This window comes from Sorex fumeus, unplaced genomic scaffold, assembly GCF_029834395.1.
Source record: "Sorex fumeus unplaced genomic scaffold, SorFum_2.1 ptg000005l, whole genome shotgun sequence".
NCBI lineage: Eukaryota > Metazoa > Chordata > Mammalia > Eulipotyphla > Soricidae > Sorex > Sorex fumeus.
This window is the reverse complement of record NW_026606062.1, coordinates 8,116,901-8,143,009: the sequence shown is the minus strand read 5'-3', so window position 1 is coordinate 8,143,009 and position 26,109 is coordinate 8,116,901. Positions and strand designations below refer to the sequence as shown.

At 54.1% G+C, this 26,109-nt stretch overlaps 1 protein-coding gene across 1 annotated transcript in view; it reads right to left on the bottom strand.

Annotated features, from left to right (window-relative positions):
- Positions 1-26,109, bottom strand: part of DIS3L2 (DIS3 like 3'-5' exoribonuclease 2) — a 217,854-nt gene that overhangs the window by 46,512 nt on the left and 145,233 nt on the right. Inside the window, exons 9-10 of the mRNA XM_056120993.1 lie at positions 13,372-13,451; positions 1,634-1,746 (exon numbers count right to left, since the gene is read on the bottom strand). Coding sequence (XP_055976968.1) covers positions 1,634-1,746; positions 13,372-13,451 — 193 coding nt within the window. The remainder of the gene's footprint in view (positions 1-1,633; positions 1,747-13,371; positions 13,452-26,109) is intronic.

The following is a 26,109-nucleotide window of genomic DNA, read 5'->3' as shown; positions in this document are numbered from 1 at the left end:
TGTCCGAGGCGAGGGGGGATGATCCCGGCTCAGGACAGCCTCTCTGGTCAGCAGAGTCTCAGCGCTGATTGCTAGCAGATGGCCGGGCGCGCACGGGCCAAATGACATCCCTGGCAGGGGTGGACGAGGAAGACTTGGGAAGGTCTCGGGTGCGTGTGATGAGGAGACAAGGGCTGTCCTGCCCTGGGCCCGTCTCCTCCTGGGGAGCGTTGGGCTCCAGTCTGACAGGGACTGCAGGACAGCAGGCGGACAGTGGCCCTCGGGACCATGCCCCTGGCACTACGGCACAGGCCTGTCCCCGCGTCTGAGTCCACGCTGGAGACACCCTTGATGCGAGGCCCCGGGTGGCCAGGCCATCTCTTTGGGTGGAGAGACTGGCCCGGGGAAGGTGCTGGCCTTGATGGCCACTGTGCTCCCTCCCAACACTGGTGCCTGAGACCTGGGGTGTCTGCACCCCGAGGGGTCCTAGGGTCTGGAGCGCATCTCCCTGAGGACGGCCCATCCTGGAGCACAGCAGGAAGGAGGGGTTCGGGTGGCCAGGAGTGCATGGGGAAGGGGGGGGGCGACGATTGTCCCACCCAGACCTGTGGGCAGCAGAGGTGGGGGGCCCAGCGACCCACCCTTCCCTCTGGCCTCCTGGTAGCCAGAGGGGGAGCTTCCAAGAGCTGGGGGCAGGGCGTGGGCGCAGAGCTGGCCTTTTGGGCAGCTGGTTCCTCTCCTGAGTGTTGTGCCTGATGGCCTGATGGCATCCTCATGGTTTCCCAGTGGTGGTGCCCAAGAAAGGGCTTCCGGTGCCTAGAAGGCCTCAGTGGGGCGGGGGGGGGGCAGCTTGCCCCCCGCGGGGAGGGTGATCTGAGCTGGCGAAGCCCCTTATCTGACCCCCGACGGGAAAAGGACGAGCTTGGGTCAAGTGAGAGTTGCCAATAAGCAGGTGGACCACGAGAGCGGCCGGGAAGACTCCCCCCCACCCCACCCCCGGCCCAGGTGACCCTGAGGATGCAGAGACAGGGAGGGGACAGGGCGGGGTGAGAGTGGGCGGGCAAGGCCCGGGCAGCTCCCGTGTCCCCAGGTTTCCTGGCAATGGTGGAGGCAGCTTGGGGCCACCACGTTTACTCACAAGGCTGGTGGCCCGTGACCCCCACTGTCCCCTAGAGCTCAGACAACACTGGGGTGTGGCACAGGACTGGGGGAGGCTGTGTGGGGGGATGGGAGGCCGGGGTCGCCGGGTCTGTGCCACCCTTGTTCTCTGGGACAGACTCTTGTCCCAGCACTACGTGGCTGGTGACCTGCACCCGGCACCTCGCGGGTTAGTTGCTCTTGACCAGGTCGGGGTGAGCACTGTTCCCGGGGGCCTTCTGTGTGTTAAGACCATCTGGGCCATGGGGCAGGGGGTCCAGGACGGAGTGTGGGCCCGGAAGGATGGTGCACGGGACACTCCTGCTTGCTGGCGCCCCTCCAACATCCATTTGAGCCCAGGCACCGCAGGCGGTCCCTGAGCCCCGCCAGGAGCGACCCCTGAGCACAGAGCCGGGGGTGAGCCCCACAGGCCCCAAATGGAAGATGGAGGGAGGTTCCTCGCGGTTCTTATCTGAAGAGCAAAGAGGAGGGGACGGGGACAGAGGCGCGTTCTTACCTTCTGGACCAAGTAGACGCTTGTCGCTCTGTCCGCGGCCACGTCATCCAGCTCGGACCCCTCGGGAACAAAGTAGCTCACGTCGGCAATGTGGACCCCCACTTCAAAGGTGCCTGTGGACGCAGGAGGAGGCGGTCAGCCGGGCAGGGAAGGCAAAGCTGGGCTGCGGCCGCCCAGGCCTGAGGTGTGCCCCCCTTCCCCCCGCCGGCCATGTGAGTTGAGACTTTCCCCCTCTGGCTGTTTAACATACCACCCACCCGTGCCAGGGGGCCGGCCTCTTTCTATGCCCCGAGCCTGAGGTCATGGCCCTGAAGAACAGCCTCACACCCCCTCCCCCAAAGGCCTCTAGTCTCCAAGGGCTGATGAGCAGACTCAGACCCGCAAACCCTCCTGACCAGAGCATGAACCCCAACCCGGCGGGCCCAGCCCCTGGAGGTGCCCTCCGCCCTGCACTGGCACCCGCCTTGCGTCCCCTCGATCCGCCGGGCCTGCTGCAGACACCCCCTGGCATCGGGAGGGCCCAGGAAGGGCCCCGAGCCCTATTTCTGCCCCTCGTGGCCCTTCCTCCATGACGTCCCCATGCTTCGGGGGTCTGTCCCCGGCCACCCCTCTCCGGTCGCACAAAGGGAGTGTGGCCAGCGGTCTGTGAAAGCTGAGGGAACCCCAGCTCCGGCCCCAGGAGTCTGGGCCAGCCCCACAGCCCCCCAGAGCTGCCGCCGACGACCCGGGAAAAGCGACCCCACTGCCAGGGCCCGGACGCTGCCTGGGGTGGGTGGGGCGCGTCCTGGTGTCCCGCGGAGTTGGGGCTGGAAGCTCCAGGCCTCACGGGTCAATACTGACGGGAGGGGAGCGAGGCCCATCACATCACGGGCCCCGCCGGGGCTGCTGCTACCCATGAACTCTGTGTCCCGCGTCGGAACGGACCGACCGACAGCGAGTTCACGACGGGAGAGGAAACGCAGCAGGGGCCAAGGGAAACAGGCGGGAGAGGCTTGAGTTTCACCGGCTCCGGCGGCCCCTCGGATGGAAACCCCATAGTTCCTATTCAGGACTCGGGTCTACACAGCGTGAACCTGATGCTCAAGGCCGCGCCACGGAAGCTGCAAGAGCCGAGGACCCAGGGCCCAGGGCGAGTGACCCCGTGGCCCCAGCGTGGGGAAGCCCCCGTTAGCCTCGAAGATTCTCTCCCGCACCGAGAAGCTTTTCCTCCGGGGCCCGGGGGGGCCGTGCAGGAGGAAATGTCCCGAGAGGCTGGCCCTGGCTGCCCCTCAAAGGGCCCTCACACTACACGGGAGACAGACGCGCCTTCGCCTGGCCCCGGGATGCCCCCAGAGCTGGGGGGGGGGGGAATGGGGCCCGTGGGGGGCACTCGGGGACAGGCCGGCGTGGGGCAGGGCCTTGCTGGGCTGCCCGGCTTGTTCTCGCTCAGAGAGCGCAGGTGCGAGTTCTGGGTCTGGGAGGAGCAGTGGACGTAACGCTGACCACGCTGACCGCCAGGCAGGGCCGCGATGGCCTTGCCGTCACGCGCTGCTTCCGAGCCAGGGCTTCGCGCACACCAGCCAGACCCCGCAGCTGCCCAGAAAACTGGGGGTGGTGAGTCAGGCCCCCCAAGGCACAGAAGATGCGGGACACTTCTCTGGCCCAGCCGCCAGTTCAAGATTCTGGCAAGATCCAGGCCACCTGTCCAGGGTTCTCTGGCTGGTCACTAATGTACCCCAGTGGGTCACCATGTGCGTCCCTGCACGTGCGAGGCCCCGAGTTGGATCCCCAGAAGCACAAAAACGAACAGGAAAGAGCCACGGGCCAGGCCTCAAGGTGGAGCTCAGAGTCTGGGCTCCTTTAACTGCTCCCAGCCTCTCAACTTCCTGTCCCTGGGGGTCAGGCGAGAAGCGTCTCCTCCGCCAGCTTGAGTCACAGCGGGCTTGGGTCGGAACCCTGGACACAGCCCTGGCCTGGGGTTCCCTAGAGCCCACGGCCCCCTCAGCAGGGCGCTGGCACGGAGGCACCTGAGCTCCGTCAGAACCTGCCACCAACTCAGGGGCAAGTGAAGCCGGGAGAACCTTCTGGGGTGCTCCTGACCGGGTGTCCGAGAGGGCTGAGCCCGGGCGCGGAGGCCACAGCCTTCCAGACTCGTCTCCTGCACTCAGGCTGAGCAGAGTGTGACACTCGCCCTCCGAGTGCGTCTGCGGGGGACCAGGGTGCTAACCGCGCCTCCGCCCGCCCCGAGGCTAACGGTCCATCCCTCTCCTGGACCTTTCTAGACTCACTGGGCTGAGTGGCCGAGCCCTCGGGCCTGGTGACAGCCCAAGTGAGGGGGCGGCCGTGTCCACTCCTCCCTGTCCCCCTCCAGGTCTGCTCTCCCAACTAGGTCCCCTCTCTCCTCCCCTCCTCTAAGTCCCCCTCCACGTCCCCCTCCCTCCCCTCCCCCTCTGGGTTCCAGCCTGGTGCTGGCGATTTGGTCTCCTCCAGCTGTGCCACGGCCCCGGCAGACGGTCCGAGTTCCGAGTCAGACTGACGCACACCGAGTCCCCTGGGAAATGCCCCTCACTGTCCCGAGCAGTAGCCATGGCAACGGATTTCACACCCGCAGCAGCTGAGGGTCGAGGGCTCGCGGTCACACGCCCTCACACCGCCCGGCGCCCGTCCCGGCAGAGCCTGTTCTCATGCTGGGCTCCCTCCCCCTCGGGGAAGCGGGGGCCCTCCGCTAAGGGCCCCGGGCACCCCCACCCCCTGACCCTCCCAACCTGTCTCAGCCAGCGCCGGCCAGTGCCCTGCTACCTACTGAGCTTGCATCCATGCTGACGCTGGTTCCCTTCCCAAGACGCCCAACTCTGTGCCAGGCCGCCATGCCAAGTCCCCGAGCCCCGAACATGCCCCCATCGCCCCTCCTGGTTGAGCATCACCAGAGGCTTCATCTGCTCTCCCTTCTCCCCGGCCCCCCACACCCTGGCACCCCTGAAAGCCACTTTCGAGGGCTTCCCTGAGGGCCGGGCCAACCCATCGCGCTCCATGTCTCTCCATGCCCACTGCCCTCTGTGGAGGGCTCACGGTAGCCTTGGCAGCACCCGGGCGCAAGAAGGGGCTGGACCAGCCCCCACCAGGTTCCTCATCGCACCCCAGGGCACCTCTCTCCGCCCTTCGTTTCCCCTTCGAAACCCAAACTCCTCCCCGACACCGGCACTTGTCATCAAGTGACCCCAAGAAAGCATCACCCAGGGGGGTAGCAAGCAGCCTGGCCTATCCAGGCAGCCCGTGCACGGTCAGCTGCGTCCCTGCGGCCTCCCCAGGGCAAGCACCCTCTGGGGTTCTGGGGGCTCGGATGGACACTGCATGGACAGGTGGGCAAAACGGCCGCCAAGGCCACGGAACCATCCGGGCCGGCTGCACACTTCCCGGGGGCCTGGCCCTGAGGCACCCAAGGAGGGACCCAGGGTCAGAGGCCAGAGCTGGGAGCCTGCCCCGGCCATGCGGCCATGGCCTTGGGAGAACAGTGGCAGGAGTCGCACCCATACTAGCTGCCCACACAAGGGGCCGGGACGCCCTCTGATGCTGCGGCCAGCCCGAGCAGTGCAGGGGCCATGCCCGAGGTGGGCAGGGGTCTGAGGTCGCCTGGGGGTGCACGCCGAGCCCTGTCTTTGAGCGAGTGCTCGAGTTTGGAGGCGTCCTGCACGCTCACTGCCTCCTTCTGGGGCCCAACGCCAGGCCGAACAGCCGAGGGGCGGTCGGCCGTCCACGGTCGTGACGTGCTAACAGTGCGAGGGCGTTTCACTGTCTTCAGAGGGGAAAAACCAAAACGGGAAAGCCAGGCGGGTGCCCAGGCCTGGGGGAGACTTCCCAGCGCGCCTCAGCTCCCCAGGGTGGGCCTGAGTGGCTCGGGCTGTTTCCTTGCCGCCCAGCACAGGGTTAACGAGGGCCCGGAGTGGCCAACTCCTGAACTGGTGAGCTCACCTCTGGAACTCGGCGGCGGGGAGAGCCTTTCCCTTCGCTATTACAAAGGCCTCTATCAATCTGCAAGTACTCAGCGAAACTGCCCACACAGCAGTTTCTGGCATGTTCCATCCGATTCCCAGGAATCCCAGTTTAGATTTATATGAACAGCACGGACGAGGAACACCCAGGTAGCCGGCTCCACTCTTCCCTGTCCAAACGCTCTGAGCAACGGCCTTCTTCGTGACCGCACGGCCGAACCCGGAGGCTGGCATGCCCGGAGCCTGGAGGGGGGACGCCCGGGTCAGCCGGTCAGGCCCGGGACAGGGAGAGTCGTGCCCCGCAGGGAGCCCGGGGTGGGGGCAGGGGGACCCTGCTGGGAGGCAGCTCTGGGTGAGGGGTCCCTGGTACTAGGGCCGGCAGGGGGAGGTGAGGAGGGGGTGGCGGGGGATTGAGGGTTGCAGGGGGAGGGGAGACGGGAACCAGGGGCTCCTGACACAATTTTCGACTTCTGCCCATGTTCAAGTAGCTCACTCCAAAAACTCAAAAAAAAAAAAAAAGGAAAAAAGTTAGCAGGGGTTGAAGCCAAAGAAAGAAAAAAAAGTTAAAGAAGGAATAATCCGATTAAGGCAAAGCAGCTGAGAATTGTAGAAGGCAGAGGAGGAGGAGGCCACGGCGGGAGGGCTGCGGTCAGGGGGGCACATGGTCAGGGCTGCGTCCGCAGGAGGGCGGGGCGGGGGACACGGAGTCCAGCTCACGGCGGTCGGGACTCTCCCTGCCTTCCCCTCAGAGGCAAGACCCTGCAAATCTTGATTTGTAAAGTATCACACAGGGCAGCCTTTTATCCCCTCCCCACCTTTTCAAATAAAAACACGTCAAATGCCGCGTGCCCGATTCCCCGCCGGGCGGGGGGGGGGGGCAGTAGGCAGTAGGTGGTGACCAGGGGCAGGAGCGCCTGCCCTTGGCCTTGGCCCTCCTCCCCCACCCCCGCCCCCACGTTGGTGCCTGTGTTCGGTGGGGGGAGGAGGTTGGCAGAGTCAGGCCGCCCCAGGACTGAGGAAATACGGCCTTCCCGATGCCAGCCGGGCTTGTCGGGGGGCCCCGGCTCCAGAGAAGTCGGCGTGAAACTGGATTTCAGCCGACTGGAGGACGGCTCTGCCGTTAAACAGTGTCTGTGACAAAACCTCGCGGCTCTCCCCGAGCCGCCCGGCTGGAAAGGGATGTTTTGGCTCTCGACAAGGTTCCAGGAGCCACAAACGCTCCTGTGTTCTGAAAGCCAGTCGGGTGAACACTGACGGGCACAGGGGTGTGGGGGGGCCCGCAGCTGCCAAGGCTGACCCCCATCTCAGGCGAGCGGAGACCAACGTCTGTGGGCACCTTGAATCCTGCAGGGGAAATGCTTGGAAAACGCTTCTGCCTGGTGACAAGCGCTCTTAATGGCTTCTTTTCTCACGGGGAGGCAGCCTTTTGGGTAGTTTGATATTTTCTCACCATGCCTGAGTCACTTTTTTGGGGGGCCTTAATTACTCAATTTCATTCATCAATCTCTTCGCGTGAAAGAGGAACTGTTCTCTAAGTCCCCCGGGCTTGACAGAAGCTAACAAGCGTGACTCCCCCAGTGTCGGCCGCCCGCCCGCCCAGCTCTGCAGCCGCCTCAGTGATGGAGCGAGGCCGGAGCCGGCCCAGGTGTGAGCCCTGCAGTCCCCGGCGAGCTGCCTCCTGGTCGTCCCGAACTAGGACTTCCGCCTTCCCCTCCAGCCCAGCTGCCTGCCTAGGGACGGGGGTCCTTTCTCAGCAGCCGGACGCGACCCCCTTGCTCTCAGTGCAACCTCTTAGAAAGGCCTTCACTTGGCCGCCGATGCAAGTCACCACAACCCAGAGGAACACCACACAGGGCTCGCTGTGTAGACAAGCGTTCTCGTCAAGGATCCTGGAGGGCCATGTCTTCCGGGTGACTGAAGGCCGCTGCTCTGATCATCAATCCTTTCTGGTTCTAATACTTCTGGACAGAAATCCTCCCCCAAATGTTGCATTCTCCCTTTATACAACTGGATTCAATATGGAGCGTGTGGGGTCGTTAATATGTTTGGTTATTTTTTTAATTTTTTTTTTTTTTTTTTTTGCGGAGGAGCCCAAGTAGTGCTCAGGAAGCCCAGGCCCTCCCTCATCTCCCTGGACCCCGAGATCCTTAGCTAAGCAGGCCAGTAGTTCATGGCTTGGGTCTGAAACCGCAGGAGTGCTCACGCCCTGCAGGACTCAAGGGAACATATGGGACCGAACCGGGTTCGACCACGGGCAAGGCAAGTGCCCCAAGCCCTGCTCCGTCTCTCTGGCCCTAATGCAAATGTTTCTTCCATAACATTTGCAATAGAGGCTGGTGGGGGCAGTGGGGCGGGGGGGAGGGTGACGGTCCCAAATTCCCTTTTGCATGTCAGCCAAGTGGAATGGAGACGCAAAACCTCCTGAACTGATTCTAACATTCTCCGTCTCCGACGCGTGCAGCAAGGAGCAGGAAGCAGCTGTGGATAAGTAACACCTTCTGTCCAGTTCCGAGGGGGTCGGGCCTGCCTGGTCCTTCTCAGTTGCAGACAGACGCAGGGAGGTGAGCCACTATGGGGTGACACCACCGGACTCCAGCACCGATGCAATTTTTTTTTTTTGGGGGGGAGACCTGAGCCTGCATTCAGAGCTCGTGCTTCTGGTCCTTCCAGCTGTCCTCATGGCTCCAACATCAACACTGGCAATGGCCAGGCCACCAGGCCACCCGCCACAGCTTTGCAGGAGGTTCGAGACATGCTACGGGTAGCAATGTCCCTTGACTTGTTTTTGGGTGGGGGAGGGGGCACACCGAAGGGGCTACAGGCTTACTCTCGCCCTGTGCTCAAGGACCACTCCTGGTGGGCGCCTCCCCTGTCCTCTCTCTCTCTGGCCCATGCTGGCGGCCTACTGCACCACGGCTCCGCTGAGAATTGAGTTCACACGCCAGGCAGTTTCCTCGTCTGAAACATCTCATCTTCCACTTTACTTTGGTTTTGCAGTTGGGGCCACGGTGGACAGGCGTGTTCTTGACTGCTGCGACTGCATCTAACCCCCCCGAGTCGTTAGGACGGTCCCCAAATTCATGGTGCAGCTCTCACTAGGTATCACCACCAGCTCTGCAAGCTTGTCACCATCCCTCAGAGAAACCCGATTCCGGTACATGTTATTTGTCCCCAAGCGTCTGCTCTGCCTCTCAGCCTCAGGTCAACTGTCTGCTTCATCCTGTGCTTGCCAGGATGCCCCTGGCTGTGGCACCTTGTTGCTTCATGGTTGTTTTTATTTTTTTTTTAATTACTACTGAGAGTATCTCGCCCGCATGGCAAAGCCTGGCAAGCTACCCATGAGGTATTCGATATGCCAAACACAGTAACAATTGTCACAATGGAGACGTTACTGGGCCCGCTTGAGGAAATCGATGAACAACGGGAGGACAGTGACTAAGTAAAACTTGAACTCATCTTGTTGTGGTTGCCTTCCCCCTGCAGCAAGGCTTTCGACAGAACAGGGAGCATGACCTTCCCCCCCCCCCCCAAGTCCTGGGAACCAGCCCCCGCCTGAGGGGCCACTGTGTCCTGGGGCCCTTCAGCCTTTGGTCATGCATGAGGCACTCTGGTTCCTATTTCCGGTCTCTAGGCCGGCCGAGGCTGGGTTGCGTCCTGTCTGGGGGACCTGTTTTCTCCCTGCTCATCCCAGGGTAGATCCCGGGGTTTTGCCCCTGTCCGGGGCCCTGGGTTCTGTCACATCCAGAGCGTCATGTGCTAGACCCAACCCTGCCTCTTTTTTCAAAAAAGGAACTTTTTGGTGGGATAAAAATGTGCAAAGTCTACAAATGTTAAGTATACGGCTCAATGCATTTTTTAAACCAAGTACTCCCCCTGGTTCAAGAAACAGATTCTAACCAGAATTCCAGAAACTTCTCTTTGCCACCTCTTCCCTTTATTTCTATCAAAGACGGATGCTTCTCTGCCTGCTTTGCCCATCTCTTCCCCTTACAATGATGGAGCCCTAGAGTACGTAGTGTGTGTGTCCATGTACAAGTGTGCCTTTTTGAGATCCAATACAATTATCTACGTTTGGTTTTTTTGTTTTTTGTTTTGTTTTCTTGGGTTATACCCGGGTTGGAGTGATAGCGCAGTGGTAGGGTGTTTGCCTTGCATGTGGCTGGCCTGGCCAAGCCAGGTTCGATTCCTCCACCCCTCTCGGAGAGCCTGGTAAGCTACCGAGAGTATCTTGCCCGCACGGCAAAGCCTGGCAAGCTCCCCGAAACATATTCAATATGCCAAAAACAGTAACAACAAGTCTCACAATGCAGATGTTACTGGGCCCGCTTGAGCAAATTGATGAACAACGGGAAGACAGTGCTACAGTGGGTTACACCTAGCAGTACTCAGAGCTTACTCCTGGTTCTGCGCTCAGGGATCACCCCTGGTTCTGTGCTCAGGGGGCCATATGTGGTGCCAGGGGTTGAATCCTGGCTGGGCTGTGCCAAGCAAATGCCTTGGCTGCTGTCCAGTCTCTCTGGGCCCCATGTGATGGCTTGAGTTTGCTCTGCGCCTCTTCGGGACAACATCTCACTGGGAGAGCACATCAAACTCCGGCCCACTTTCCTATCGAGAGACATGCGAGTTTTCAGTCGTTTTCTGCTTGTGGGGACGATGCTGCGGTGAGCGTTTTGTTCTAGTTTGTTAACTAGGAACGGGGCCGCTGGACACGGAGTATGGAGGGGCTCAGTTCCACGACAGTTTTCCTGATGAGCGGGTGAGAATCCCGATTTCTCCCCAGGTCCACCCGCCTCTGCCAGCTCTTCTTTAAAAAACCATTCTGGATTGAACCTGGCACTATGTCACTGTGGTTTTAGGTCTCCATTTTCCCAGCGGACCAGGGACATCAACCCCTTTCCCATAGGTGTCTGACGTGGGTCATCATAGACTATGAAGTGTCTGTTTAGGTCTATCCCCTGTCTCTCTAGGAGAGGGTGTGCCAGACGGGTGTGTTACAGATTTCTTCTTGTCTGTAGCCTGCCATCTCGTTATCTTTGTGGCAACTTTTTTTTTGGTTTTTTTTTTTTTTTGCTTTTTGGGTCACACCTGGAAATGCACAGGGGTTACTCCTGGCTCTGCACTCAGGAATTACTCCTGGCGGTGCTCAGGGGACCATATGGGATGCTGGGGATCGAACCCGGGTCGGCCGCGTGCAAGGCAAACGCCCTACCCGCTGTGCTATCGCTCCAGCCCCTTTGTGGCAACTTTTGATGAACAGAGATTCTTAAATATGACGAAGCCTGTCCCTCTTTTCCTTTCAGGTTGATTTTTCTGTGTGCGATTTGCTTCAGAACTCTTTGCCTCTTCCAGGATTGCCAGGTTATTCCTCATGTCCTCTTCTGTGAGAGTGCCCATTTTCAGAAATAATAATGTTTGTCCTTTTCCTGAGCCACACGGAACTGATGCGAATGTATGGTGTGAAGTAGGAGTCACACTGCACTCTGCACTCACGCGGCTGCCCGCTGACTGGGAAGGCACCAGGCGTAATAGTGGGCACAGCCCTGTGGGTAGAAAGCACGTGACTGGGTGGGAGAGGGGCGGGACTGAGGGCACGTGGCTCGCAGGGTGGTTCCCGCCAACTCTAAGGCCAGGAGTCACTCAGCACAGAGCCAGGAAGAAGCCCCGAGCGAGGCCAGGTGTGACCCCCGCACTCCCCAAAGAAGCAAGAAAATCACGTGATTAGAGCAAGAGAAAAAGTCTGACTTCGCTCAGGGGAGTCTCCATTCGGTTCCTTCCTCGGCTCTGCGCGGCGACTGATTCTGATTTCAGCATCACCTGAAGGAAGTTCCACAACAACCTGAATCTTTCTTTCCATTTCACACCAAGAGTCGCTTTCACTGAGCACTTATCTGACAGTTTTAAGCGCCTGGGACGGTCTTGTTTGGAAACTTTCTGGCAATTTACGAGGAGGTCCTTTTAGCCCCCTTTCCCGCACGGGTAGGGTGAACCCTGGAGAGGCCGGATCCTCCCCCTGGGCCACGGCACGCGGGGATTCCCCCGGCTGCCACGGGAGAGGTCGGGTCTGCGCGATCCCAGGGGTCCGTGGGCCGGTGCAGACTTGACATCCTTGGGGTTCTGGGAACTGCAAGACACACGAGCGACTGTCTGGGCCAAACACCCACTTGACGGCCGAGGAAAGAGTGTGTCAGAGAGACCACAGGAATGCCCAGACTGCAGATGGCATGGTGGAGGCAAGCCCCCGGGCTCCTCCTCCAGTGCTCACTCTGCTTGGCTACAGCCGCCTCTCCGCTTCTGCAACGAGGATGTGGGATGGCCGAAGCTCACCCCAGTGCCAGGTCCCTGACAATGCCTAAGTGGTGGGTGCCAGATTCCCTTGGCTTTAATGAGCAAGGAAACTGGAACCCTCCGCCCCGCTGGAAGCACAAGAACGGGCCAGGGGCCAAATTCGGTTTAACAAGGTGCACGGAGACGTCCACGAAGAAAAAAAAGGAGAATTTCCGAAGCCCAGACCCCACAGAAATCAGGCTCGCAAGATTTGAATGGAACATAGGAATAAGTTCGAGGGTGGGGCTGTCTCCCCACTCCATCTTTCCACTTCGAACCATGCCCTCAAAACAGGAACTCGCTGGCCAGAGGCCCGGCGGCCGCGCCTGTGCCAGGAGCCTCGGATGACTATCCAGTTACTTGGGTTTTCTGAGTCAAGGGATGATTCGGTAGAAAATGACAGACAGCAAAGCGGCTGAAACTGCTCGCTCTGGGGAGCCCCCGGGGATGGGGGGACACACACCTATCTCGGCTAGAGAACTGCCCTTTCCCGGCATAGGTTTCACCTGAGACAGCATCCTCGGGCTCCTGGGGTCCTGCCCTCGACAGCATGCCCTTGACATAGGAGCCTGGCACGGAGCCGGGCATGGGACAGGATGCCCTCGGACACAGGAGCCGGGCATGGAACAAGATGCCCTTAGACACAGGAGCCTGGCACGGAGCCGGGCATGGGACAGGATGCCCTTGGACATGGGAGCCTGGCATAGGACAGGATGCCCTCAGACACAGGAGCCCGGCATGGAGCCGGGCATTTCCCCGGGATCAGGCATGAGCTGGTGGAGAGGCAACTCTGGGGACGAAGGACTCACTCACAGCTCTGGGCTATGGAGAAAAAGCCCAGAAATGGGACCAAGTAGAAAACTGCCCTGAAGTGGAATTTTTCTTTTCAAAAATCTACGGGAGTCCCTCTCGAGAATACAAGGAACAAATGCTTTTCGACATTTTCGAGGGCAAAATAAAAAGTTGCTTGTGGGTGTTTATTATTGTTGTAGTTGCAGCTGTTTAAGGGGCCATATGGGAGCCGGCGATGCCCTGTGCCTGGTGTCCCGGGGCGCAGCCTTGGAGCGGCACCTGCCCTCCGTGTCCCATTTCCCCGAGCCGCACCCAAGCTGGGCCTGATTCCAAGCACGTGCTCCCTTCCCACAGTCCTTCGCTCGCCCCTCCCGGGGTCTTCACCAAGCTGTGCGACCACCCAGGCCTGAATACAGAATATTTCACTTTGCCCACGGGACACCCGGGCCCATTGGACTGGCTCCCCACCCCCATGCCCATCCCCCAGCCCTTTTCTTTTCCCGGTTGGCCAAGGGAAGCCTGGCAAGTGCGATGGCTCAGCACCCTTGGTGAACAAACCGGGGCGGAAGCAAGATGCGGGGGCTGCGGGGGGAGCAGCAACTCCCCGTGGGCCTGGGGGGTGCTGCCCCCGCGCCCCAGAGCAGTGCATCTTACCATCAGGGAGCGGCCGGCAGGACAGGGCGTCATCGAGGTCTCGGGCAGTGGACGGGTCGATGGTGAAGACACAGTCCTTCCTGGAAGAGAGTGGAGATATGGTCAGCGTGGCAGAGGAGGCTCTGGGTGGGCGACAGTCGCTCCCGTGCTGACCGGCCGCGGGCACTTGTCTGTGTCCTCTGGGAGGCGGATGGGGTCTCAAAAGGAGGGGTCAGAGCCATAATGCAGCGGGGAGGGCACCTGCCTTGCACATGGCCAACCCGGGTTTGACCCCCAGCACCCCAGATGGTCCCCCAAGCCCACCAGAAGTGATCCCTGAGTGAGCCGGGAGTGAGCCCCCACACTGGTGCCTCCATCCCGTCTCATGCAGAGCTCCGCGGCTCAGAGGTCCAGAAATGGCAAAATGGTTCATGATGGCATAACAGAACGCGCCCCTCGGCAGTGAGTGGGAAATGGAACTAGTGCATCTCTCTTGCCATGGCTTGGGCGAGCTCTTGAGGGCGGGGGGTGGGGGAGGTATTTGGTTGTGTGAAAGCAACTGTGGTTCCACAGACGTGTCACCTGAGCACAGACGGTGGGCTGGGGGTCCCAGCCCATGGCACGACGCCCGTCAGTATCTTGGCTGTGGCTGTGGTCACAAATGTCCAGACACTTGAATTAAAATGTACTGGACTGTATTATACAATAAAGGCCAGTTTCATTATTTATTAATAATTTTAAAAAAACCCTAAAATTTTAAAACCTAATTCTCAAATCAAGGAAGGTTAATTGTTCATTTCTAATAAAGCTAATTTTCAGGTGCTAGAATGATGCCTTAGTTTCTTTCATATTTGTTCATCTTTTCTAAGATTTCACACAATTACGGTCTTTATAATAAAAAAGAAATGAGCACGAAAGAGAATTCTCCCACACCCACACGAAAAGTAAAATTGTCCTCTACATTAGTGCTACTGCTTTGCTCAAGAAGATACGGCAGGCCCGACAGAGAGGCTGATTCTAAGCCCTCCCAGACCTCACATGGCCCTGGATGGTGTCTCAGCCTCCTCCGAAGGGAAATTGCTCAAGTTTTACCCACCTGGGCTTCTGGTGGGGGTCGGCGGGGACCCCAAAGGGAGAGGCCCCTTGCCCTCCCCAAGGGAGTGGCATGCCAGGGTTATTTTTCTTTCTGGTGCTATTCGCTCATGTGCTCCCTGCTGGTAAATCATCATGATCATCATCATCATCATCTTCTCCTTTTTTTTTTTATTGAATCACCATGAGATACAGTTACTAAGCTTTCAGGGTTGAGTTTCAGTCAGACAATCATCGAACACCCATCCCTCCACCAGTGCACATTCTCCACCACCAATGTCCCCAGTATATCCCCTTTCCAACCCTCCTCCTGCCTCCATGGCAGATAATTTTCCTCATACTCTCTCTCTACTTTGGGGCATTATGGTTTGCAATACGGATACTGAGAGGCTATCATGTTTGGTCCTTGATCTACTTTCAGCACACAGCTCCCATCCCGTGTGATCCCTCCAACCATCATTGTCTTAGTGATCCCTTCTCCATCCCAGCTGCCTTCTCCCCCAGCTCCTGAGCTGCCGGTAAATCTTTTTTTTCATTTCATTTCATCATCCTGTTATTCGTCGATTGCCTCGAGCAGGCCCCAGTAACGTCTCCTTCATCCTAGCCCTGAGATTATATTCAAGGCTCTTTAGGAGAATGAGACCCATCATTGTTACTGGTATTTGGCATATTTGGTACGCCACGGGGAGTTTGCCAGACTCTGCCCTGTGGGCAGGCTACATTCGATAGCCTGCAAGTTTGTCCAAAGTAGGAAGGAGACAATAAGATGTCATAAAAAAAAGTTCTGATAAGATGTCGCGCGGTAAATCTTATCCCCAGTCTAAACCTTCTATGATGTGCTCACGATGGAGATCAGGCATCAAACACCCATCCCTTCCATTTCAGAGTTTGTGACCCTGTTTCACGGCAACGTTTCACAGGATGACAAATACACTGATATTTATTTGCATTCTCTGCATTCATTCACTCATTCATTCTGGGGACTTGGGTGACACTCAGCGGTGCTCAAGGACTCCCGAATCTGTGCTCCTAAGACCCCGCGGTGCCAGGGCTGGAACCAGGGCTGGCCATGTGCAAGGCAAGAGCTTTAATGCACTCTCCTCGCTCCGGCCCCATCTCTCTCTTTTCTAAAAGAAGCAACAATGGGGCCGAGCTCACCAGAGCAGGGGCTGTGAGGGGCTGGGGACTAAACTCAGGGTTTCTTAAATGTGAGGCTTGTTCTCAACACTTGGTTCTCTCCCTGACCCCGCATTTTCATGTTTTCGATGTTTTACTTGAATGTGAAATCTTCTAATGTTCTAAACTGTAGGCTGGGGGGGGGGGGGGTGGCGGTTTAAGTAGGAGGGCGTGTGCCTCGCATTTGCAAGGTCCTGGGTACAATCCCCAACACGGCCAGGGTACCCCTGCCCCAGTAGAAAACACTCGGATGTCTTACAGTCGCATCAGCTTGGGATTTTGGCCAATCTGCGACTTGATTTGCAAAGGATCTGACTTGCAGAACTTTCAGACATGAGTCCTTATAACCCTGGCAGGGCCTATTTTCCTACTCCAAATTTATTCATTTATTTTTTCCCTTTTTTATTTTAATGAATCACCATGAGAAACAGTCACAGACTTACAAACTTTCTGATTGCATTTTAAATAATGTTCGAGTACCCTTCCCTCCGCCAGTGCCCACTCTCCACCACCAATGTTCCCAGTGTCCCTCCTGCCACCGCCACCCCTTCCTACCCCTGCTTCTGTGGCAGGCACATTCCCTCTTACTTTCTCTGTCCTTTTGGGTGTCATGGTTTGCAATACAGGTATCAAGCGGCCATCATGTTGGGTCCAGAGTCTACTTTCAGCACGGATCTCCCATCCCGAGCGAGCCCTCCAAGCATCCTTGACTTAGTGCTCCTCTCTCCATCCCAGCTACCTTTTCCCCCAGCGCACGCTACTCCGAATTCCTTGGGCCTCACATCCTAATTAAAACAGGGGAAAAGAACAAACTCCATCACGCGGAGCTGTGGCTGTGGGCTGCCTGACGGCATCTGTTTCAAGGCAGGTAACAAACATGAGTCTCTTGTCTCTGTGCCTGGCTGTCCTCACCGGGGCCCCTTGGATGAGGGTGGGTTGAGTTTCCCTCCCCACCCCGAGCAGAGCCCCGGCAGCTGAAGACCTCTGGTTCCACCATTTCTATGCTTAAGACCACTCTCCACACGTTCAGACGAGCCTCATGCATGAAGGAACCGGTAGAAGAACCCAGGTGTGTGGGACCCGGGGCGCAGATCTCCAAGCCTGCTCGGATTGGGACTGGGGCCTCCTCCACCCAGATACCCCATCTTCCAGTATGTAGGCGTTACACCCACCAAGTGCCCCGGCGCTGTGTAATCCCATCAATGGCCAAGACCCAGAGACTATAAAACCCTGCTCCGGGAAGCATGCAGCACGAATGCTGAATTTTATCATCTAGTTCTTATTCTGGAGAACCTGGCAGGCTACCAAAAGTATCCTGCCCACATGGCAGAGTCTGGCAAACTCCCTGTGGTGTGTTCAATGTGCCAAAAACCAGTAACAATGATGGGTCTCATTCTCCTGACCCTGAAGGAGCCTCGAATGTGGCACTTTTTAAAATCTCAGGGCTAGGACGAAGGAGACGTTACTGGGGCCTGCTCGAGGCAATCAATGAACAAGAGGATGACAGTGAAACAGTGAACAAACATGTTCCGAGGACAGCGACATCTGGGGGATCCTGTGTGGAGGAAGGCTCATGCGAGAGCGAGTGCAGGAAGGCAGAGAAAGAAGGTTTGATCCCCGGCAGCTGTACGGTCTCCTGGGCGGAGAGCTGGGAGTCAGCCCTGAGCACTGCTGGGAGAGCCCTGAAAGCAAACAAATAAAAACAAAACACACATGGGGCTGGAGCAATAACAGAGAGGGTAGGGTGTTTGCCGTGCACGCGGCCGACCCAGGTTTGATTCCCAGTATCCCAGATGGTTCCCTGAGCACTGCCAGGGGTAATTCCAGAGTGCAGAGCCAGGAGTAACCCCTATGCATCGCTGGGTGTGACCCAAAAAGTTAAAAAAAAAACCCAAAAAACAAAATACCACACACACACACACACACACACACACACAAAACACAAACCAAACTCATGGATTCCTGGCAGCGCCCGGTGGGGGATGCTGCCCTCCTGGTGACCACCTTGCAGGGGATGCCAGTGTTACTGTCTCCGAGGTTGTCCTGCTAAGTTGCCATCCTCTCTTTCTCATAAAACAGAGTCCCACGCTTTAGGATAACATTGCTTTGTCCTTTCTCCCTTGCCACAAGGAGCTTATGTTTATCGGTCACACCCATCAAAGTGCTCCTGAGTCACTCCCTGTTCTTTTGTTTATCTGTAACCACTTCTCTATGCTCTCTTCCCCAACCAGTTAATCAGCTTTTCCCCCTAATCAGATTCTGTTAATTCGTAAGGTCAGATCTTTCTAGGACACTGAACTTGTAAGTTAATATTGCCTCTCTCCTCTCCTTATGTCTTTTGAATAGTTTACTTTAAAGCAATGTCCTTTTGTACAGACACAAGAAGACAATTAATATTATGCTTTTGTAACTTGGGATTTAATTGGCTTCGAATATTATTCACTTCTGAGCATCTGCTTTCTCAACTTAAGCCTCAGTTGCCCTCACGTCCTAGCGCCCCCCAAAAGCAGGGTCCCAATGAGGGACTGGATGGAACCAGGGTAAGCGGTAAGCTATGTGCTACCTTGGCATCGAGATGGGCCTGGTCAAAGCGCCACAATTCTTAACTATAAGACCTTGACCATGGACAAATGCTGTCATGATCCTAAAGTAATGATGAGATTAGGACCCTGCTAGGGATAGGAAAGACTAATCTGGCCTGAGCACTGTAGTTTGAGATCTGTATGACCCCAGGGGAGCAATTCTATAAGCATAATGCATTTCTTTCTGTGTCCATACAAAATGATTAATATTATGAATGCTTCTATGTTTGTTGGACAAGAAGAGAAACACACCCATGGGATTCAGCCCTTGGGTGGGTCATCCTGCTGAAAGAGAATCTGTCCTAGAAGCAGCATCTCCTGAGGGAAAGAACTTTAACCCTATTGATTATGACCACACCTATGTGTAAGCCTAGCCCTTCATGGTTTGAGGGATTTAACTAGACTGTAAGAGTGGGCTGGGGGATGAAGATCCGGAGCGAGAGCCAAGAGGTGAAAGGGGTTCCAGATCGGGGGCCGGGAGAGAAGGAGAGAGAGAGAGAGAGAGAGAGAGAGAGAGAGAGAGAGAGAGAGAGAGAGAGAGAGAGGAGTGAACAGGGATAAGAATGGAATAAACGGCATCTGATCAATCAACCAGCTTGGCCCTCTCTTCCTCCCCCATGTGCCTCATGGCCTGGGCCGCCCCGGCTTGGGGAGCGGCCTGGTCCACCCCAGAACCTGGGCGGCCAGGGGAAGAGCCTTTGGGGCCACCCCCCTGGCCGCCCTCTGAGTTTTTTGTACACCACACACTGTCTGGTCCAGGGACCACTTCCAGACACACAGAAGTGGCTCGCGGCAATTCTGAGGAGGCTTCGGGTTGGAGGGGAGAGGGAGAAGGGACAGGAGCAAGCTGAGAGAGAAGCGAGACACTTGAGGGGACGGAGACTCTTCCTTACACACGCCCCGGGGAGAGTGCGCAGAGCTGACCCAAAAGCAGAAACTTCTCTGGAGACCGGCGGGACCCTCAAGGGGTCAACAGAGCGAGCAGGCAGGAGGCCGCTGGGACCCATCATTGTGATGGTCATTTAAAATCCCCTGTCCACACAGGTAATGGAGCTGGCCAGGGTGGGTGGCAGCAGCCATCAATGGAAGCCCCCGACAGCCCCCCCCCCCATCTCCCATTACCTCATTCCGGGCACACGGCAGGACAGCAGGGAGCACACCCACGCCAGCAGCCATGAGGGTGAAGGAAAGCGGGGACATGTGACAGCAGAGGCCCTAGCTAGTGGACATGGGGGACAGGGATCAGACTGGGAATGCTACACTGGATGGGGACGAGACCAGGCCACTGCACACTGGAGGGACAGAGGGTGAGGGACAGGACAGGGACAGCACACAGTGGACAGAACAAGTGATGTTGGACACAGGGACAGCAGGGGCCTGGACACTGGCAAGGGACCCGGGTCCATCTACTTAAAGCATACAACACAATGACTTCTTAAGCTTCCGAGTTTCATCTGCAAATTGTCGTACAATTCTCAAGAAACTGCGAGCTCAGCAAAAAACCCGCTTTCATGCCAAGAGGGTGCCAGGCTCACACCCACTCCTGCAGCTGGGCACAGTCACCCTCTCTCGGTGGGTTCTGCCACCGCCACAGAGGCTGGGGTCGTCTGACACCCCTCCTGGAGTGAGCAGAGCAGCGGGGCCCTGGGTGGCCACCTCATGGGGGACAAAGCCAGAAATCCGAGACTCGTGAAAGGGCAGGGTTCATCTCTGACGGAGAGAGGCGAGACGATGAAGAACCAAGAGTGTGTGTCTGAGCTTCTTCCTGTTCGTCCCAAACGCCGCATCCGATTTTCTCCCTTTCCCAGGTCAGTCAATATTTGAACCTGGGACTCCGCCTCCCCTGTGCACACGCTCCAGGTGTCCTTTGGGACCTTGGGCATCCCACCATCCCTGCGCCTCTTCCTGTTTGTCCCCAATGCCATGCCCGGTCTTCTCCCTCTCCCAGGTTTTGCTCCCGCCCCACACCAGGTACCCGTAGGGGGTGAGGCCTCTGCAGGAGTGGGTGTGGCCTCCAAAGAGGTGGGCGTGGCCTATTCTGGGGCCTATACCCAGCAATCTCTTGTAACATCTCAGTCTCCATACCACCACACCAACATGAAGAAACAACGCAAATCCCCACCACCAGGAGAGGACGATGAAAAGAGTCCAGAAGTCTCAATAGATGTTACTCACACAGGGAGCAATCTGATAAAGAATTCAGATATGAAGTAATGAAGATGTTCAATGAACTCAACGAAACAGTGAGACAGATATCCAGTAAATTAAAGGAGGGCATGAAAGAAACAATCGAGAAAATACCGGAAGAAATGAGAGCAGAAATTGGGAAGCTAAGCACAGAAACGTCACGAATAAAGGATTTGGTAGATGAAATTAAAAACTGTGTTCCCTCAACAGTAGAATGGCTACAGCTGAAGACAGAATCAGTAGTGAGCTGGAAGATGAGCTGCAGGAAGCCTATAGGCAACAACAAACAATGGCAAGAGACCTCAAAATAGCTGTAGAGTGAATCAGAGTCCTGTGGGATGATTCCAAGAGGAAGAACATTAGAATCATTGGAGTACCAGAAGGTCAGGGAAACAGTCCCAATGAAAAAGCCACGGTTAAACAAACATTGCTGAAAAGTTCCCAGAGCTGGACAATGCAAGGCAAGGCATCCAGATTCAAGGAGCCTAAAGGGTGCCAGCTAAAAGAGACCCTAACAAAAACACTCCAAGGCATATCATAGTTAGAATGATGAATGCCATGGATAGGGACACAATACTGCAAGCAGCAAGGTCAAAGAAGGAAATCACATACAAAGAAGCACCCCTTAGATTCACAGCAGACCTATCAGAGGAAACCCTCCAAGTCTGAAGGCAATGGTGGGATATAGTGAAAAAACTCACTGAAATTAACGCTTCACCAAGAATACTTTATCCAGCTAAACTCTCACTCAAACTCAAAGGAACAGTACACTAGTTTCTGGATAAACAACAGCTCAGGAACTTCATAGACTCAAAACCAAAACTAAAATAATGTGTAAAGGGGCTACTGTAAGACAAGACAACCCCCTACAAGCACAACAAACCCTTACAGAAAGATAATACAAAATCCCATAACAATAATCTCTCAATGTCAATGGCCTAATTTCACCAATTAAGAGACACAGAGTGGCAAAATGGATTCAGAGACAGGACCCAACATCCTGCTGCCTAAAAGAAACACATCTGAATAATCAGAAAAAACAGACTCAAAGTCAAAGGATGGAAAGCAATCCTGCAAGCAAACAACCCCCTTAAAAAAGCTGGAGTGGCCTTACTAGTATCGGATAACATAGATTTCAGACTGAAAAAGATTAGAAGTGACAGTGAAAGCCATTTTTTTTTATTAATCAAGGGATATGCACAGCAGGAAGAAATCACACTCCAAACATATACGCACCCAACGAGGGAACAGTCAAATACCTACACAACTGCTAACAGACCTTAAGAAAGACATTACAAGCAACAAAATAGTAGCTGGAGACGTCAACACCGCCTTATCACCCCTGGATAGATCAAGAAGATTAAAACTCAGCAAGGAAATAATGGCTCTGTAGGAAGAAATAGAAAACAGAGGGCTACTAGATCTATACAGGACTTTATACCCTCCCCCAAAAGAATACACATTCTTTTCCAGTGCACATGGAACATTTTACAGAATAGATCATGCGCTGGGCCACAAAGCATACCTCAACAGAATCAGGAAGATAGACATTGCATCAACTATCTTCTCAGACCACGATGCACTGAAGATAGAAGTTAATCATGTATAGACGCAGAAAATCAAGTCAAACACCTGGAAATTAAACAACTCAATGTTGGACAATGAGTGGGTCAATAAAAAAATCAAGGAAGAAATCAAAAGATACATGGAAACAAATGAGAATGAAGACACGAGCTACCAGAACCTATGGGATGCAGCTAAAGCCGTCTTAAGGGGAAAATTTATAGCTCTGCAAGCATTTCTCAGGAAGGAATAAAGGGTTCACATAAATAACTTGACTTCGCAGCTCAAGATCTTAGAAGAGGACCAACAAAAGGAGTCCAAACCAGGCTGAAGGAAAGAGATCATAAAACTTAGAGCAGAAATCAATGACATGGAAACCCAAAAAACAACCTGAAAGATCAATGAAACCAAGAGCTGGTTCTTAGAAAAAATAAACAACATAGATAAACCACTAACAAGACTCAGAAAGAAAGAGAGAGAGAACCCTAATAAACGGAATCAGAAATGAGAAGGGGAATATCACAAAAGACTGTCACTATCACTGTCCTCCCGCTGTTCATCAATTTGCTCGAGTGGGCCCAGTAACATTGTGAGACATGTTACTGTGTTTGGCATATCGAACATGTCACGGGTAGCTTGCCAGGCTTTGTCGTGTGGGCAAGATACTCTCAGTAGCTTGCTGGGCTCTCCGAGAGGGGCAAAGGAATTGAACTCGGGTTGGCCGTGTCGGCCACATGCAAGGCAAATGCCCTACTTGCTGTGCTATCGCTCCAGCCCATCACAACAGAAACCAAAGAAATTCAAAAGGTCATTAGAGACTACTTTGAAAGTCTGTATACCACAAAACAAGAGAACCTAGAAGAAATGGATAAATTTCTGGATTCCTATAATCTCCTAAAGCTGAATCAAGAAGATCTGGAATACCTGAATAGTCCTATTAATATCAAGGAAATTGAAACTGTAATCAAAAGTCTTCCCAAAAACAAAAGCCCAGGTCCAGATGGATTCACTAGCAAATTTTTCCAAACATTAAAAGAGGACTTATTGCAAGTTCTTTTCAACCTTCTCCAGGCAATTTAAGAAACAGAAACTCTCCTAGACAGTTTCTATGAAGCCCATATCTCTCTAATACCAAAAGGAAACAAAGACACCACAAGAAAAGAAAACTACAGGCCGATATCCCTGATGAACATGGATGCGAAGATTCTCAACAAAATACTAGTAAATAGAACTCATAAAAAAGATTATATACCATGACCAAGTGGGATGCATCCCGGGGATGCAAGGATGGTTTAACATTCAGAAATTAATCAATTTAATCCATCATATCAACAACAAAAAAAGAAAAAGCCATATGATCATATCAATAGATGCAGAGATGCAGAGAAAGCATTTGAGAAGATCCAGCACCCGTTTATGATGAAAACCCTCACCAAAATGGGTATAGAAGGGATTTTCCTCAATGTAGTTAAAGCCATCTACCACAAGCCTATCGCAAACATCATTCTCAATGGGGGAAAAACTAAGAGCTTTCCCTCTAAGATCACGGGTGAGACAAGGATGCCCACTTTCTCCACTGCTGTTCAATACAGTACTGGAAGTATCTGCAACAGCAGTTAGGCAAGAAAAAGATATTAAGGGCATTCAGGTAGGAAAGGAAGAAATCAAGCTCTCACTATTTGCAGATGATATGATACTATACTCAGAGAACCCTAAAAACTCAAGAAATTCCCAGAAACAATAGACTTGTACAGTAAAGTTGCAGGCTATAAAACAATACCCAAAAGTCCATGGCTTTCCTGTATGCAAATAATGAGAGAGAAGAAAGTGACATGATAAAAACAATCCCGTTCACATTTGTACCCTAGAAAATCAAGTATCTAGGAATCAGCTTAACTAAGGACGTAAAAGACCTGTACAAAGAAAACTACAAAACGCTACTTCAGAAAATAAAAGAGGACACGAGGAAATGAAAAGATTTCCCCTGCTCATGGATCGGGAGAACTGACATTATCAAGATGGCAAAACTCCCCAAAGCACTGTACAAATTCAATGCAGTCCCTATAATGATACCAATGACATTCTTCAAAGTAATGGAGCAAACACTCCTGAAATTCATATAGAACAATAAGCCCTCACGAATAGCTAATGCAATTCTTGGGAAAAAGAAAATGGGAGGAATCAACCTCCCCAACCTCAAATTCTATTACAAAGCAGTAATAATTAAAACATCATGGTACTGGAACAAAGGCAGAGCTGCAGACCAATGGAACAGGGTTGAAGGACACCTCCCCCGAAACATGTGATCATCTAATCTTTGATAAGGGAGCAAGAAACATGAAGTGGAGCAAGGAAAGCCTCTTTAACAAATTGTGCTGGCAAAACATGGACAGCTACATGCAAAAAAATGGGCTCAGATCTCTACCTAACACAATATACAAAAGTAAGATCAAAATGGATTAAAGACCTCAACATCAGACCGGAAACCATAAGGTACATTGAAGACAAGGTTGGCAAAGCCCTCCGTGACACTGAGGCTAACAGTATTTTCAAAGATGACATGTCACTGGCCAAGCAAATGAAAACAGAGATAGACAAATGAGACTATCTTAAAATAAGAAGCTTCTGCACCTCAAAAGAAACAGGAACCAAAATACAAAGACAGTCTACAGAATGGGAAAGGATATTCGCCCAATACCCATCCGACAAGGGGTTGATATCAAGGATATACAAAGTACTGGCTGAACTCCACAAGAAGAAAACATCCAATCCCATCAAAAAATGGGGTGACAAATGAACAGAAACTTTCTCAAAGAAGATGTACGAATGGCAAAAAAGGCACATGAGAAAATGCTCTACATTACTAATCATCAGCGAGATGCAGATCAAAAAAACAATGAGATATCATCTCACACCACAGAGATTGGTCCACATCCAAAAGAACAAAAGAAACCGGTGTTGGCACTGATGTGGCGAGAAAGGGATCCTTCTTCACTGCTGGTGGGAATGCCGACTGGTTTAGCCCTTTTGGAAAACAGTATGGACTATTCTCAAAAAATCAGAAATCGAGCTCCCATTTGACCCAGCAATACCACTTCTGGGAATATATCCCAGAGAGGCAAAAAAGTACAGTCAAAATGACATCTGCACTTCTATGTTCATTGCTGCACTGTTCACAATAGCCAAAATTTAGAAAAAACCCGAGCGCCCGAGAACAGATGACTGGTTAAAGAAACTTTGGTACATCTACACAGTGGAATACTATGCAGCTGTTAGAAAAGATGAAGTCATGAAATTTATATACAAGTGGTTCTACATGGAAAGTATCATGCTAAGTGAAATGAGCCAGAAAGAGAGGGACAGACATGGAAAGACTGCACTCATCTGGGGAATATAAAGTAACAGAATGGGAGTTGAACACCCAAGAATAGTTGAGATAAGTACCAGGAGGTCTACTCCATGGCTTGGAAGCCAGCAGCACATGCTGGGGGAAAAGGCAGCTCAGAGAGAGAAGGGAACACCAAGTAAAGGATGCTTGGAGGACTCGCTCGGGATGCGAGATGCGTGCTGAAAGTAGACTATAGACCGAACATGATGGCCACTCAATACCTCTATTGCAAACTACAACACCCTAAAGGAAAGAGGGAGCAAAAGAGAATGCCCTGCCATAGAGGTGAGGTGAGGTGAGGTGGGGTGGGGTGGGGGGGGGAGGGCTGGGGGGCTACTGGGATCCATGGTGGTGGAGAATGGGCACTGGTGGAGGGATGGGTACTCGATCATTATATAACTGAAACCCAAGCACGAAAGTTTCTAAGTCTACAACTGTACCTCATGGTGTTTCACTAATAAAAAAAAAGAGCGTGTATCAGAGAGAGATGGGCTGGAGTGATAGCACAGCGGGTAGGGCGTTCGCCTTACAAGCGGCCAACATGGCCGACCCGAGTTCGATTCCTCCGCCCCTCTTGGAGAGCCCGGCAAGCTACCGAGAGTATTCGATATGCCAGACACAGTAACAACAAAGTCTCCAATGGAGACGTTACTGGGCCCGCTCGAGCAAATTGATGATCAACGGGAGGGCCTTTACCTTTACCTTTATCAGAGAGAGAGAGAGAGAGACAGAGACAGAGACAGAGACAGAGATAGAGAGAGACAGAGATAA